This window comes from Lolium rigidum, chromosome 6, assembly GCF_022539505.1.
Source record: "Lolium rigidum isolate FL_2022 chromosome 6, APGP_CSIRO_Lrig_0.1, whole genome shotgun sequence".
Classification (NCBI taxonomy): Eukaryota; Viridiplantae; Streptophyta; class Magnoliopsida; order Poales; family Poaceae; genus Lolium; species Lolium rigidum.
Genome location: NC_061513.1, coordinates 269,332,497 through 269,349,525, shown reverse-complemented (window position 1 = coordinate 269,349,525; position 17,029 = coordinate 269,332,497). Strand labels below are relative to the sequence as shown.

Below are 17,029 nucleotides of genomic sequence, written 5' to 3'. Positions count from 1 at the left end.
GATAATAAATTAAATTTGTTAATGTTATTGCTTACGTTGAATCTATTATCGTTGTGCTTCTCAGTGGTTAACATGCGAATGGACTCGCAAACGTAGTATCCACATAGATTTGTCCCCTGTGCCTGCTGGGCGCACGGTACAATAGTAAATGTTAGCTGTTCTGCGAAGTTAACCGTAATAATCTCCTTGAAATATGTCCAAACTCTGCCAGGCAAAAAAATGATTGAATGAATGGATGATTAATTGATATCTCACGAAAGATATAGCGCGACAATGATTGAAATTACGTCTGGAGAATCTTCTGCAAGTCGCGGAACCCGTCCAGGCCTCTATTCAATGGGTCCCTTACTTCAACAGTTTCCTTATCAATCTGAATGTTTAGCAGAATCCAGTGGAAACTGCACATGTTCATATAGACATCATGAATTAGACTGAACATCGAGTAAGAAAAATTGAATGTGCACAATAGATCAGTAAGACTCTCACCTGTAGTTGTAAGGAAAGAGTATTGAATCACATAAGTTTTGCTCCACTATAAACCTCGTTAGGTTTTCCACCGTTTCTTCGATTTTATTCTGTACCGTTTCATGATGTACTTTATCTGGATCAACAAACCCAACATTGTACATCTTATTACGGCTGCATTCAATCATCTTCAGTCCGCATAAGAGAACACATATGAGTATATGCAATGAACAGGAGTCATTATGATTTTTTCTGCATTGCTAGGATTCGACAAGAGAAGGTCACATGCGAAAGCGGCGAGGCGAGAGGAGACGTGCATGACAAGATCGAAGGTCACGACAATGGCGGCCAGGCGAGAATCGAGAGAAGGCCGTGCCTTTGGGTGCGGTCGTGCGGATTTATTGGAGCCCATCATAGATTTGGTGATGGATTCGGTTTGCAATACAGTACCTTCCTTCCGGCCCAAGCGGACGTGCAGCGCACGTTGCAAGATAGACGTGGGCGTTTAGGCTAGCTCTGTGTAGACCATCCGAAACAGATCGAATATCGTATCTTAGATGGATTCTATGCGACGGATAAGTTAAGGGGTAAATCGGTCAAACAACGATGACGTACCATGGTTGCATTGCAACTTAATAGTAAAGATAGGGGCAACACCAAATACCGATTCGGTGGGACCTCTGAAAGCAGTGGAAAGCTAGGGTCTGGTAGCTTCCCCAAATCGTAAATGAATCGTGGGAAAGTGTTGTCCGAAAAAACAGACTTAAAATCGAGTTCTTTTCAGCTTAAGCTTATCTAGACCTCTAAGCCATTCAAAAGCTCTAAAAGAACTGGGCCTGATTCTGGTCGTTGTTTATCATCAATAAATAAAGGCAAATAATCGAATTCGGTAGGCACGTCTCAACAATCAGCACGGACCAGTCCACCACGACTAGACGTCGTCCAAGCACCAGCAGCGATAGTCGGGCTTGGACATCCTCAGCAGCTCCTCCGGCGACATGCGCTCCAGCTCCCGCTGCCTCCACGCTGGGAACGCCTCCGCCACGCTCGCCGGCGGCGGCCCCGTGCAGCCCTTCACCTCCCCCTTGAGGCCATGCCTTAGCGCGCGCATCCTCTTGTACAGCCGCATCGCCGCCACGCAGTCGTCGTAAGGGTGCTGGTGCCCACCGTTCTGTATCTCGTACCCGAGGCAGCTCTTCGTCAGGAACTTGAGCGAGTTGCTCATCAGCCTGCTGCTCGTCTTCATCAGCGGCGGGTAGGTCGCCGTGTCCCGCTTCAGGTACGCCGGGTAGTCCATGCCCAGCCCGTTGAGATCATGGTCCAGCCCGTGGCCAACCAGGATTCTCGCGCCGCCGCGTGCCGTGCGGATCTTCCACGGATCCTCGCCGTTGAGGAGGAAGTCCTCCACCCGCTTCCTCGCCTGCTTCACCGTCACCGCAGAGTCGCGGAGGTGCTCCGGGCGGATCCCCGTCATCTCGTACCGGTAGTGCGTCACCGGTATGAGCGGCTTCACGAAGGACTCGTAGAGGATGTTCTCGTGCTCGTCGATGAGGCACACGCGCGCGCACACGTCCAACGTGCCGTCGCTGCCGCCGCCCACCATCTTGCACCCCAGCGCCACCGCACCTCCATGGCCGCCTCCCTGGATGCTCATTCTTGACATGCTTCGGGTGAGCTGGCTTTGCGTCGGAGCGCTGGAGAGCTGGCAGGCGGCGCGGTGGGCACGGAGGGCGCCAGAGGCAGGGAAGACGGCGAGGCAGAGCTGGCAGCCGCGGGCGGTGAAGACACTCGCGCAGCCGGCCTTGGGGAGGACGCTGCCGAATCCGAGGTGGTCGCGGAGGGCGTCGAGGGAGCGGCAGTGCTTGCCGCAGACGCCGCACCGTGGCTCGTGCGCCGAATGGTGCGAGAGACGCATGTGCTCCACCAGGTGCTCCATCCGGTTGAACTCCCGGTAGCACGCCGCACACTTGTTCCGGCTGCAAGCAAAACAAGTCCTCATCGGTCAAAAGAGAACATATGTGTTGCATGCATTAAATGTTTGTGTTATGGTGCAAATGTGCAATGTAGCACATAATTAAGAAGAAACATAACTGCTAGCTACATGCTGCATCAGACTTAACTCAATTAATGGTTTAAATTTCCTGCATCAATTATTACTACTCTCTTCAATCCAAATTACATATCGCGGGGCGGATTCAATAAACCTCGATAGATTTTAGTCAGTATTTTCCCCAAATTTGCGTAATTTGGGCTAGAGGGAGTACTAGAAGCTGAGAAATGTCCCAACTATGTGTCTCAACTTATCATGTCATCTAGATTCTAGAGACAAAATGTGCAAAACAAATGACAGTTGAGCAGCATAGCGTAGTAGAGTTATTTACTGAAATGGAGGGTACAAGAAATGTTAAGACCAGTATCAACTGAACCTGTGAGCATCAGAAGAGCTGTCCATCGTCAGAAGTCACCTATGAAGTACTGGAGGCAGCAAGCAGGAGTTGTGTTGTGTTGGTGTGTGAGAAACCTCTGAACATCAATGTCTATTTATGTGCCTGCAACGTAAATGGAACTAGATTCTTGACAGCTTCGTGAATGGCAACGTGTGTGTGCTTCGCCAGTAGGGACAAAATGTGTCGGTGTCACCAATGTTCTCTGGGTTCACCTTTTCACAGCATGAGTTCCATACTAGTGTTATGCATTACTGCGGTATTATTATGAATTTATGATCATGGTGAATTGGTGAAACACAATGCTACTAGTTGGTAGCATATTCATGGTTCAGGTTCAGGAGATGCATGGAGGGGAACCGGCACCTGCTCTATGTTATCAGTGAAGCTCTGTAGCATATTACATGGCTGCGTTTGTCTCTTTCCCTTCATTAGTTTCTGATCATAATTCAGTTACTAAAGTACAGGCGCATATAAACGTCATCTACAGTAAAGTGCAAATTTTCCAGATGGTAGTCTAGTTTCCTCATGAACCCAGAGCAGTTTCTGCTTATTGTTCAGACAAGAACATAGACACCAGAATACTCTGAAGATACATCAGCTGGCTTTATGCAGAAAGAGATGAGGGCGAGATCAGATGCCCCGGTCAAAAGAACTGGTTTGAATAGGCAGGAGCAACTGATCCAGCCGATGGATGGAAATATCGGATTGGATTCCGGCCAGAGGTAGGTGCTGCTGCCGCGACGGACGGATCATAATCATTGGCTCCAGCCTTTGGCGGTGGCGGAGAGCCGCACAGGCTCACAGCTAGACGGCACAGAACCATAGATCCACACGGATATCCTAAGAAGTAAGAACATACTGTCTCGCTCTCACGCTTTGGGTGATGGTGTCATCTCACCTCAGGGCAAAGGACTTTGTCCTGGGCATCGATCCTTTTTTGTGTTCTCTGTTAGTGCAGATGCCTGATCAAGTCGAACATATTCAGAAAACTAAAGATGTTTGTGATCCCGACGTAGACATATTCGATCCTGGTCGGAGCTTAGTTTGGCATGTTGTCAGGCGAAGAGCATTGGCGTATAAATTACCTGCCCTCGGTGGACAAAATAGCACGTATTCGTGTTTCGAATTTTCTTAGAAACAATGCTAGGAATGCAGATCATGCTCTACTCGGTTGGCTTGTGTGTTTCAGTTGTTCTCTATCTGAGTTGCTGTGATTCTGATTAATTTCAGTAACTAGAGCAAGGAATTTTTATAATTTTATTACAGAAAATCAGTTAAGTTCCTATTAGTCTGAACCCTGTGGAGAACAAGACATCCACTACAGTTCCAACTGGAAGTAAAAACTGACAATTTTTTCACTTAGAAAGGTAGCTATCCACCGCCAAAGGTCTGTCGAACATCCGCTACTTCTCTTGATTGCTCGGGTCTGGTCACAACTTTTTAAAATATATCATGTGCAACATGTTTCAGTATTGTTCCTGATGCCTCTCGTTCCCACTTCCTCCTACAACTCTTCATTTTCACTCCCATCTTTTCACTTGTACATGTGATTCCGTGATCCATCTATTCCATGCAGTAAACTAGTGCTAACATGTGAAACGAAATGGAAGATGCAACTTGCAATATATCTCTATATGATACGGTGTAGATGGAGCGGCATATGCAATGAGAAAATATTAAGGGTTGGCGGCATATTTACTACTATCTATTGTCAAATTAATTTATTGCAAATTTGCCACCTCGAACATTCTGATTAATGTCATGTCCTGCAGATTAATATGCATGCTGAGAAGCAAAATAGGAAATGCTCACATCTAAACACTCAGGTAACCTTCCATGATCTTGAGCTTTCAATCTGAACTGGGCGGTTCAGACAACTTAGATAACTCCCGGACTCTTAAAGTTGTTTAGGTAATGTCAGCTTGAGCATTCATCCCAGAATATTTGGTGCATAATAAAACTTAAATGTAAATGGTCACTGCGTCTAGCTAACATAACTCGAGGCATTCACCTCTACCCAAATAAGCAAATACTCCACCAACCATCTGTCGTTGTGAATACTGTTGATCCTTATATATATACCGCTCCATCTTCGTTTGATAATTCACATAAAGATACAACTTCCACTTCAGTTCGGGAGTTACTACCACTAGCTTACTACGCGGAGTATGTGGCAGTTACATTGACTTTTTTGGAAAGAATATAGGAAGAATCAAAGAGAGGTGTTAAACACATGAAATGGAACGATGGAACGCATCGAGAAAATGATGAAATGATGAATGATTCTCGTAGTGGAGAAAGTTTTGGCTAGACCTGGCCGATATCAACGAGATCGAGAATATCAAAAGTTTCGCAAAAAAATAATATCAAAAACAATTTGTTCATTACGTTCTGATCAGTAACCGATCATGTCCAACATTACGAATCGGCAGCCCCGTTACTGTACATATGCAATGTGCAGATTGCAAGTTATTCACTTGAACCGATATTATGCCACTGGTAAGCATTACTTCAATATCGGTAAGAGTGCCTATCAATATCACCAAAGGCAAGTGCAAGCGACACTACCGGAATGCAGTTTCTGCATATTGTTCAGACAGGAACGTAGACACCGGAATGCTCTGGAGATACATCGGCTGTCTTTTATGCAGAAAAGAAGGGAGAGAGATCAGATGCCCCAGTCAAATGAAAAAAGCCGATACATGGATGGAAAGATTGGATTGGATTCTGGAGGTAGGTAGGTGCTGCGATGGATTGGATTTTCGAGAGCCGCACATCCGGCGCATCGCCATGGATATCCTGCGAACATACCGTCTCTCCCTTTGGGCGAAGGTGTCATCTCGCGGCAAAGGGCATAGTTTTTTCTGAGTTATGTGAGTGACTGGCGATTCTCAGCTCGATCGTGTGGAATAAATTCTTCTTGAAAGCTAAAGCGCGGCATGGCATATTGGATCTTGTCACGGTTAAGTCTGGCATATCACGAGGCAGAAAGCATGGATGATGGATCCGTGTATACCCGTACGTGTGTGCACGGTGCAGAAAATACAGTCACGTTTTGAAAAAAAAACTAGGAAAGCTGAACATACTCTACTCCATAGTATTATTAATTTAGTGAGAACTTAATTCAATATATATATTGATTTCTGAAGACGGAAGTACAGAGAGCGGAAGTATACATATAAGCTAGTTGGTCTTGTTTGTACATCAACACTACAATTGTTTTTCGGGTTTGCTAATATGCTACAAATGGTTTGCTACAATGTCTCAAGCGGAATCATTTTTTGCAATAAATGTTGTGTTTTTTTCTGCAATAGTACAAAATTATTTATACAAGGTCTTCGACAAGAGTATTCGACAAAACCGGTTATTTTGCGATGGTAGTACAACTTTTTTTGCTACAAGGTTGCTGGCAAAGTGGTTTTTTCTATAGTGGCCCAACTTTTTCTCTGACTACTAGTAGAAAACATGCCTATTCTTCCGGTTGGGAAGGGTCTTTAGTCCCGGTTTATCAACAGGGACTACGAAATCGGGACTAAAGTCCCACTCTTTAGTCTCGGTTGTGTTACAAACTTGAACTAAAGGTCCTCCATGTGGACTGTGGACGTGCGTCAGGGCAGAGGAACTTTAGTTCCGGTTTGTAACACCAACCGGGACTAAAGGCCATTACGTCTATTTTTATCTAATTTTTTCCTATTTTTTCACTTCCTTTTCTTTCTATTTTTTCAAAATTTCTATTATTTGATTTATTTCACAAGTTTAGTCTCCAACTACACTTAATCTCTCGTTCAATTACTTACTCGTGGTCAAAATTCCCACTCGATCACTCTTCTTCACACTACTCTAGCATTAGCACGCTTAATTTTCGAGTTCCTTCCGTTCCGCTTCCAAGGGCTCCGCGTGCATGTTATTGATATTATTATCATATCAATCCTATTCACTTGTTGGTCACGATGTCACACTTCTTTATTATTTAAATTCCAAATAATTCTTCTCATGAACAAAAGTAATGATGTAATAATAATCTTGAATAAATAATTTTTTTTTGCAAAACCTAAAACCTAAAAAAATGCATACTTCCCTTTGGCAGGTTGAGAATCTAAAAGTTGCCTAACTAGGGAACCGCATTTTTTTCGGATTTAACTTTTCGTAGATATATTTTCATGTATTAAGTGTTTATTTGTTCCGAGTTTGTATGCAAAAGATAATCTCATTTTACCAAAAATATAGTGTTTCTGCAAAATAAGTCAAAATTCATATTTGTTATTTTTCATACCAATTAGATCACCTAACCTACCTACATCTAAAATGATTTTGAATTTTGAATTTTCTATCATTTTCTTTTATATTTTACAAAACTAAAAAAGTGATCAGGTGTGGAAGCAAAAAAAAAACCCCAGAAACCCTTTAGTCCCGGTTAGTGTTACAAAACGGGACTAAAGGAAGACTTTCGCACCGGCGAGGTCTACCGCAACCCCTTTAGTCCCGGTTGGTATCTTAAATCGGGATTAAAGGTTTCCGTTACGAGCCGGGACTAAAACAATTCAACTTCCTAGCTGTTTGAGTCGGGACTGATGGGCACATTAGTCTCTGATTCAAATACAACCGGGACTAGTGCTCCGGGCAGCTCCGAAAGAAAGCATTGTTTTCTGCTAGTGAACTGCAAACGTGGCAATTGTTGTGTTCAAGCAAAAAAACCACATTTTTCGAGAATGGGTGTTTTATTACTCATAAGAAGCATTACACCTGGCATCTGCATAGGTAGGATGCACATAGCCGTAAAGATCCACTTATTACAAACGAACTAAATGAGAAAATTCGAAAGAAAAAGTTCAACAACGTAACAAAACACGACTAAGACGAAGGAGGGTCAATCCGCAGATCACGCTGCCATCTATGTTGGGAAAAATAACCCTTGATGTATCCTTCAACCATGTAGAAACCTCCGTAAAGAGGTCTGGATGCTCCAAACGCTGTAGAGGCGACCACAAACGGAACATAGATGTGCATCAGTATATGACCTGTAAAAGGGAAGAACATTTATTATTGAAAACCTTGTCATTTCTACATAGCCATAGCGACCAAATATTCGCAACACTACGAGGTGGATATAAGGTAAAAACCTATTTGGATGGATGAGCAAATAGATCTAGCAAATTGACATTGGAAAAAAAGATATTTTATAGTCTCATCCTAGTGACGAAAAACACACCTTCCTATGTCACTACTGTCTAGAGCGACTCCGGAGGTTCCTGATCTCCGGTGGCGGTGGCGTCGCCCCTTCCTATCATAGGCGGAGGGAAGGGGAGGGCATCATGATCGGCGCCTCGTGTCGGTGGTCGTGGGTGCAAGATGGCGCAACGCTAGGGCACGGGCCTGGAGCGAGTCAGGGAGGCGAGGTGGTTGCTGATGGCGTGCCGCGCCGTTCAAGTGGTGGTGAAGCTTCGGAGGCAGTAGACTCGATTTTGGGCCTCATAGCCCAATTTTGGCAATTGGGCTTCTCTGGGTGGAATTTTGCTTCCATCTCCTCCTCCACTGCTCTGGCAGGCCAGCAGCGTGGGGGCTGCTGGTGTTGCTTGAATAAGGTGGCGGTCCTAGTCACGTAAAGGCGTTGATCTGATTGGTATCTATTCGTCTCGGTATGGCCGTTAATGAGCTCTGGAATGCTCCGTCAAAGATCTGCAGGGTTACCGTATGATGCCCCAAGATCGTTGGAATAGATGGGATCCGGTCGTACTTATTATCATGTTTGGCTTTAGGAGAGTGTTGCACGAAGCAGTCCGCCGCATGTTGAAACCATGCGGCATGTCGGTGTTTCGATTTGCATGGTGCAGACAGTGCTGGAGAATGTCATGGCAGCTGCAATTGAGGAATAGTCCTAACGGACCTGCTCTGGATGGCGTTGAAGATTTTGTTTCCGAGTCATTTGTCTGAGCATGGCTTTGGGGGATATCCTCATCCATTCCAGACACGTTATTGTGTGCCTCGTGTTTCATGACATGCAATAGTGGCATCGGCAAGCGGGAACGGCAACATTGGAGGAGTGTGGAGTCTTATCTCTCACGGTGGAATCCCAAGGTGTGGCGTTAGCGATGACCTTCTTGAGGATTTTGTTTTGACCGCATTGAATTCCTCCAGGTGAGAACCTAAGATCTTTGATTGAGATATGACAATATTTGTGCATTGTTCTCTTTTTTGTGACTTTGCTTTTGGAGAATGTGGACTCTTCATGCATGTCTCCTTTGGCAGTGGTTTGCGATGCAGCTGCGAGTAACTGATCACTGTTCGCTCAATGAATTTATTTCTGAATTTGAGGACTCGATGCCGTAGGTTATACCTGGTGGGGAGACATCAGTGACGTCCCCACCCTCAGTTGATCAGGGGGAAAACGGTCTACGTAACCTACAGAAGATCAGCAACAAAAGTCGCCACCGCCTTCTGTACATCCCTTTTATTTTAATTTTAAACTCTTTCTTTCAAGTAGTTAGTATTGTCAAGGCGCAATTTTCTTGCCTTTTTTCTCAGTCAGGAATGAAGACGGGGATGACAACAAGTTTATTTCCCCTCGTACAAAAAGGATCAAGAGGCCCCTCAATAAAGCTCGTACCATATACAGGAGATTCAAGAATCCACTTCCACATGGACCACAAAGTATAAGGGTTCAGTCCAAAAGGGCTGAAAAAAACTGATTTCTCTTCTGGCCGCGCGTTTAGAAGGGAAGGCACGACCTAGTATTTTTTGGATAAAAGATCATCACGCTTGCAAACAATCAGGCTCGACCCTTGCTGTGGAGTAGCTAAAGCACACAGATATACGCGGAGCTCCAACAGGAGCAGGAGAAGAAAACGGAGAAATTTGACTACATAGGAGCGGATGCGCTACAGAAAGCAAAAGAGACTTGTAGCCGGCAAAGGAGACTCACGATATTTTAGTTTTATTTACATAGCGCTATATATATGTTCACGATCCTCTGTCAAACATGTGAACTACCTATGCTTTCTTCCTGCGATTTCTCCTGTCGCCGAGCCCCTGTCGTTGTGCCCGTCGATACATAGCACATACTGCTAGCTAGGTCGCGTTGCTCCATGTGCATACTTTTTCTCGATCCAAGATTAAATCTCAATCACTTACATGAATGCATGTATGAATCAGGAAATGGCTAGCCGCTTAATTGATTCTAGTTTCTGCTTCTGTATGCATACAATTTGTCCAATACCTACAAGAGTTCGTATGTCTCGTACCACATACACTTCGAACGGACGACCGAACCATGCATGACACGTCAGGATCATGCATGAATGCAGCCTTTGAGATACGAAAAAGGATAAGCAACGTTGGGTAATGGATTACGGATGTCCATGGATTACACGCGGTACTATCACTTCCTAAGACGCATGACGGACCTAACGATCTACGCCGCCAAGGGGTTTCGCACTCCTGATCATCTTTACGGCGAATGCGCGCGCACTGCCTGCTGATCACTTTCCCTTGTTTTATTGCATCACCGGCCGTCAGAGCAAAGAGGGACATCACGGGGTTGAAGCGGTGTTTTACTCCTGGTCTTCAACGTCCAACGAAGAGCTTCAGTTATCCCACTGACTCTCTGAGATCAAGCAGCTATCTTTCCTTCCAAGTTCGAGGGATTAAGACTTATGGTAGTGACACTACTCCCGATGCCTCATGTTCCCACATGCTCTTACATTTTTAAAATTCTCTCATTTTTTCTATTTTGTGTATGCGAATGACACATCTGATGCATAAGTAAACTACAAAATGCCATATAAAATAACCTAGCTTCTTATCTACATGGAGGAGAGATGAAGATGGGGCAAACCATTATAAAGGGCGAAGCATATGTAAACAGTGGGTATAGCATTCACTTCGCATTAGATGTAACTAGTCCTCTATTTTAGCATGATAGCAACTACGTACAAATTTATTCCATCTATTCATTCTTATTTTGGCATGCCTATATTGAGTTGTGATCCATAATTGCCCCAACTCATTAAACCGTATGTATGGATCTGGAGATTCTCGTTATTTTCTAACTTAATCATCATCATCTATGAGTTATTTTCTTTACATGAAATTTATATATAATATTCCTTATATTACAAATAAGTAAAAAATGCTGCCTAAATATATAATTGAAAATTTGCAGCAAATGTACCTTTTATCACAGTATATATGACTACAGCAGAACGAAAACTTTCTACTTCATATCTGTAACTAATAAAGGATTATATTTAAGATGAAATACATACATACTATTAAAAGCCGTGCTTACAACGTTCCAGGGTGGAATACAAATACAGAAGTCTCCGGCAAGCGGTGTGTCTCAATTTTAAATAATTGTTCCTTTTCTTTTTGGTATGCAAAAGAAAGCCAAGTTATGTTACTCCATCTGAAACAACAACCCAGTTGTGTTACTCCATCTGAAACAGCACACAAAGGAACAACCTAGCTCATGTCATTCTTAGCCTGACTTACGGGATAACAGAGCACGAAAAATAGAACCTATAAGTTCTAAAAACAAATTAAAATGTGTTCAGTCATCATGGTTTTACCTAGAAGTTCCAGTGTTGCTATGACAAAAGAAATCTTGTCACGTAAAAGAAAGTCTTTAATATTTCTGGCAAAGCTCATGCACATGTGGATGCGTTGTAACACTTGAGTAAGCTCTCCAATAATGTGGCGCTCCACTTTACCAGAATAGATACATCATCTTTTTAATGGATAAATAGATGCAGCATGTCAAAGGTGCCTCCTCTAGTTTGTCATGGTTCAAGGAAAAAAAATGCAATTTTCCGGACTTAAATATATAGACAGATAACCTACTTCAGTGTGCTTGCCATATTTCAGTTAGATAATCTGTATGTAACTCTATAACAAAATTATCTCCATGCTACAACAAAATATGAATTAATCAGTTAACTATAAATCTGGCCCAAAATGAAGCATCTAATAATTTATTTAACAGAAGAATCAATATAGAAACACGTATTAGAGTATGTGGATTTTCTGAGAGAAACCACGCAGCATGTCAAACTTACCATTACTTCTCTGAAAATCTTTTGCACACGACGCTCCTATGTCCTTGCAGGCAACAGATTTCTGCATGTATTTGCCAGAGAAAGGTATATCGAGATACATAAGTGGTGACTTGACTTGTATCTACAGAAGAAATTTAGCATGATAAGTAATTAGACCATAAAATGACTGCATTTTGGTAGTAGATAATATTATATAAACACCTAAGATAAAGATTCTAAATTGTATTTGCAATCAGAGTAAATAATTTGGTTAGTGCATGCATCATAGAACCATTAGAAATCTAGGAAACCCAAGGTTGTAGCCGATGAAATGGATGAAACTTATCATTATATATTTTATAAGTCTTAGTTCCAAACTATAGATACCGGACTTAAATGAAATATCATACTCACTTCATCCGTAAAAAGATGTCGAAGACTTGTCTAAATTTAGATATATCTATACACTAATGTCCAGATATATCTTAATTTAAATAAACATGTAACATCCTTTTATGAATAGATATAGTAAATGTTGTTGGAAATTGAATATAAGGAAATTCCATCAACTGGGCGTTGCCAGTTGGCTCCTTACTTGCGGCCGCCACCGCTCAGGCGAAAATATGACAGTTTGCATATAAGCAGTGGGCTATTCTTTTTCTTTCCAATCACACGTGTGAGCTGCTTGAGCCTTCATGGTTGCTAAACTTCACGGGCTACCTCTAGAGATCATACAATCTAGGATGAAACTACACTTAGCCCATTGCACTCTGTTTTATCCCATTAAGTTGGTCTCTCTGTGTAAAGCATATATGGACCTGCAGATATATCGAGGATCTGTAGATATACGGAAAAACAACCGTGTTTAATAGGTCAGAAATATTGTTATAAATCTTTTGCTAGTAATATCAGTTGTAGCCTCGGCCGCCAGTTGAAAGAATCACGTCCTGTGCAACACTTATTTGATAATTTCGTGGCGATCTCCTTCCTTCAGCTCATAATCTGTTCAGGAGTATAATTTCTGGTAGACATACAAAACTTATTTATTTCTTTCTTTGTATTCTATAATCTGTATCAGACGTAAGACAATTTTTAGGCTTCTATTGATAAATTTAAAGAACTATAAAATAGTGTAGGGAATTTTATGGATGATTGTTTACTTGCCTGCGTAGTAGCGGCGGCAGCACAGTTCGTCCAATCGACAGCTTTGCCGGTGATCACGAGAGGTACAATATATCAAACTATTGGCAGACACAATCTGCTCTGGTCCATGCGATCCTCGACTGACTGGAGACTGGAGAGCGATCATGAAATTGCATAGAGGATAGAGCGATCCTCAAATTTTTAGGCGAGCTATCGTGACTTGAATTCCATGTGCTCCTTTCCATGTAGTCCTCCTGATTTTCTTTTGGATCTGCTAATTTTTAGTACTTGGTGAACCTCAAGGGAATCAAAGATTGGACATGAAAAGAACGAAGGAGGCCGGATTTGGATCCATCCATGGCGTCTCTCGATCGTGTGCACCTAGGGGACGGAAGATGCAAAGCAAAGGAGATGTTCTATTCGCAGCCAATAGAGAATCCTGACGTGGTACGCATAACGTGCGCTTGGGGGAAAGAACGTGGTGAGTAATTCATCCAACGGCTGCACGTAAATTGTGGATATATCGGACGGATAATTAGTTACTCTTTCGGATTAACGTGAGCGCTTGGTGGGAGTCTTCAATTAGTAAATATATACTAGCAAAAATGCCCGTGCGTTTGCACCGGGATAAATAAATATCCAATGCTCATGTAAAATATTTGTGTTAGCACTTTTCGTCTTAGCCACAATCGTAATCTATATCTATACCTAATAATAAAGGAGCTAAGGTTTCTGCCAAAATTTTCGTCAACGCTTTTTTTTTTGACCGTTTTCGTTCCTTCCACCAAATCGCATAATACAATAAGATGCCACCGTACCGTTTCGTTCGTGACTGAATCTCCAATTACAAAAGCGAATCGTGGAATCGGTGGTCATCTCCAGCCTGTGGTATGCTATGCTGCTGGGCCATTATCTTATATAGGCCACGAGCCAGGCTACAAGTACACTGCGCTGGGCTTTAAGGAATCAGCCAAAAATTAATGCAAATAGTTTCCGGTGGTCTAAAAAAAAAGTTTCCGATGTGGGTTTCCAGCCCTGTAGAGGACGCATTGAAATTTTATAATAGTACCACCTCGCTCCCTTAGATCGAGTACCACCAGCTTATATACGACCAGCTCATGCATGTTTGCAAGTTGATAGGACTCAACTAGCCCCCTCGGTGATCAAAGCTGAATTCCCCATGAGCTGATGGCTGGCTGGGCCAATGGGAGAAAGAAAGGAACGGAGATTGCTTTCATGGTGATGAATTATAAATGGCTGGCTGGACCGAATTCGATGATATGAAATGAGATTGCACCAAAGCAAAAGCGCGGCTAAGAAGGATGAATTGTCAAGCTCCCGCCGCACCGCCCCGATTCCAATGGCTGGCACAGCCCGTGAGTGTTTGCAGTATTTGGGTAAGAAACAGTGTCTCCACACGAGAAGGCACCTCAACTAGAGAGGACCCTCAGGAAATTTACGTTCTCATTCATTCTTGCATTTTCTGTAATTTTGAGGTTCTTTACTTCTCATGTTTATATTAACTTACTTTGAACCATATCCTTAGTTTATTTCTTCTCCCACTCGGGTCGGTTATCTGATAAAAGTTGTCTTAGATTTCTTCGGTGTTGGTTCACAAACAATTTTTCTTATTTTGAAGTACATGAAGTGCCTACTTACTGGGATAATTTTTATTTGTATGCCGTGTTGTTCCAACAAGGATTTACATTGTACACGTACATAGTAATAATAAAGGAGCTAAGGTTTCTGCCAAAAAGTTTCGTCAACGCTTTTTTTTGGACCGTTTTGCCCTCCCACCGCAGTACATAATACGCACCATGCCATTGCATACCGTTTCTTCCTGTTTTTTTTGCACGTCCCGAACAATCCGTCCGACCCTAGGTTCAGCACACCCGTTTCCTTCAGGAAAGCCGCGAGTCGCAACAAAACTGGCCCATTTGACCTGGACGGCTCGCGGGCTCTACTGGCTGCGACCAGCCCAGCCACCTAATGGCAAGACAATACCAATACGATAAAAAAAAATGAGATGATGCATTGATATTTTAGTCCCACCTCGCTCACTAATACTGATTTTTGCCTGTTTATATGCTCGCAAATTTCCTAGATTATCAGCGAGCTGACTCAAAATAACAACGTGCAGAAGGGTTGTTTGGTATAAAGATCAAAATGATCTGGATTCCTGAATGAATTCTTTGGGCTGATGGAAAGAGGAAAACACTATGGAATTTGAGGAATTGCACAAAGGCATGATATCGGATCAGATAAATTTGAGGAATGGGGAAAGAGACGGGATGGAGAGCGGCGCGCCAGGGGACTGCCGGCGCAAGTGGGGAGGCCCGCCGTGACTCTCCATATGAGGGAAAGAGGAATTAACGGGGAGAGGATGGGATCATGGAAGTAGTAGATGCGGGGATAAGGCCATCTCCAACCGCGCGACCCAAACCGCGCCCGCGCGTCCGTTTGAGTCGAGCCGGACAAAAACGCGGCCCAGCGCGGGGACGCACCGCAAAAGCGGACGGCCGCGGCGTCCGGAACGACGCAAACCCGGCCCAAATCTGGGCTAGGTTTGCGTGGCCGCGGATGGCACGCGCCGTCCGCTCGCGTCCGCCCGTCTGGTCGCCTCGTCTCCCTTGGGCCCACCTCGTCGGTGACCGGGGAGACTATTAAATGGGGACTCGGAGGGGATCCGGCCCTCCACTCCGGTCCCCACTCCACTCCCCGAGCAAAACCGCCGCCATGGCCCCGAAGCGACGGTTCGCTCCCGGAGCGAACGACGACGAGGCCAGCAGCAGTCGGCGTCGGCCGCCGGCGCTGCGGGCCGGAGGGAACCGCGGCGGCCTCCACATCGGAGAGGCCGCCCACGGCGGCCATCGCTCCTCATCGAGCCCAAGCCGGAGTCCTCGGAGGAGGACCCGGACCTCCGCGCCACCCTGATCATCTCGGCGGCGGAGGAGGAGGCGAAATGGCCGCAGCTCCATGCGGCCATTCGCACCTCCGAAATGGAGGAGGCGGCGCGGCGGGAGGTGGAGGAGGCGGAGGACTGGGACCTCTACGCCCAGGCCCTCCGTGCGCGACGGGAGGAGGAGGAGGAGGCGGCGCGGCGGGAGGAGGCCGGGCGCCGCGCCGAGCGAGGCCCGCCGCCGGGAGCAACGGCGGCGAGAGGACAGGTGGCGGCGCCGGGGAGGCCGGGCGCCGCGCCCGGCAGGAGAGACGAGCAGCGCTCGGGGAGGAGGCGCCGCTCCGTGCGCCGGCACGGCGCCGGGTGGCTCCGACCCCCACTCGCCGTGGGAGGAGGCCCCGTGGTCTCCGTGGCCGGAGTCCCCGCGCGCTCCAGCTCACGACAGCCGCGTCGCCGCCCGGGGTGGACGACGACGACGTCGCCGACGACGCCCACAGGGGCTAGGCGGCGCACCGGCGGCCACCGCGCCGCCGACCAAACCCTAATAGAGGGTTTTTAGTATAGGTTTAAATTTAAAAGCCCATATAGGGGCTTCTTTTGTTAGTTATTTGCCCAAAAATAGGGCTATGTATAAATTTGCCCAAAATAGGGCATATGTTTTAATCAAATTTCGTTTAAATTTGCTTTTTTCCTTTTATTTTCGTGTTTCCGGATTATGCGATGCGTCCGCGCGTTGGGCGCAGCGCGCGACCCAAACGGACACGCGGGCCGCTGTCCGCGTGTCCGGCCGGCGACCCAAAAGGCCCAAAACGAACGGCCCAGCGCGTCCGTTTAGGTCGCGTGGTTGGAGATGCCCTAAGGTCTGGCTGTGTGTGGTCGTGCGGTGCAGTGGTTTACACTTGCCTATTTGTGTAGACTACGGGTTAAATTGCAAGATTTCATGTCTGGAGTTTCGCACGAAATCTAAACGCAAAAAAGTATTTATTGTGACCGTGGAATCATTTTTTAGGATGGAAGAAGTACTAGCTCTGTCCATAAAATGGTCA

The 17,029-nt window shown here is 45.1% G+C and overlaps 1 protein-coding gene across 1 annotated transcript; it reads right to left on the bottom strand.

The window, feature by feature from the left end:
- Positions 1-1,365: 1,365 nt before the first annotated feature.
- On the bottom strand, positions 1,366-2,917 carry LOC124664118 (apoptosis-enhancing nuclease-like). Its single transcript, XM_047201710.1, is given in 3 exon segments — positions 1,366-1,423; positions 1,425-2,441; positions 2,892-2,917. Coding segments are annotated over 3 exon segments (1,101 nt in total).
- Positions 2,918-17,029: the final 14,112 nt, after the last annotated feature.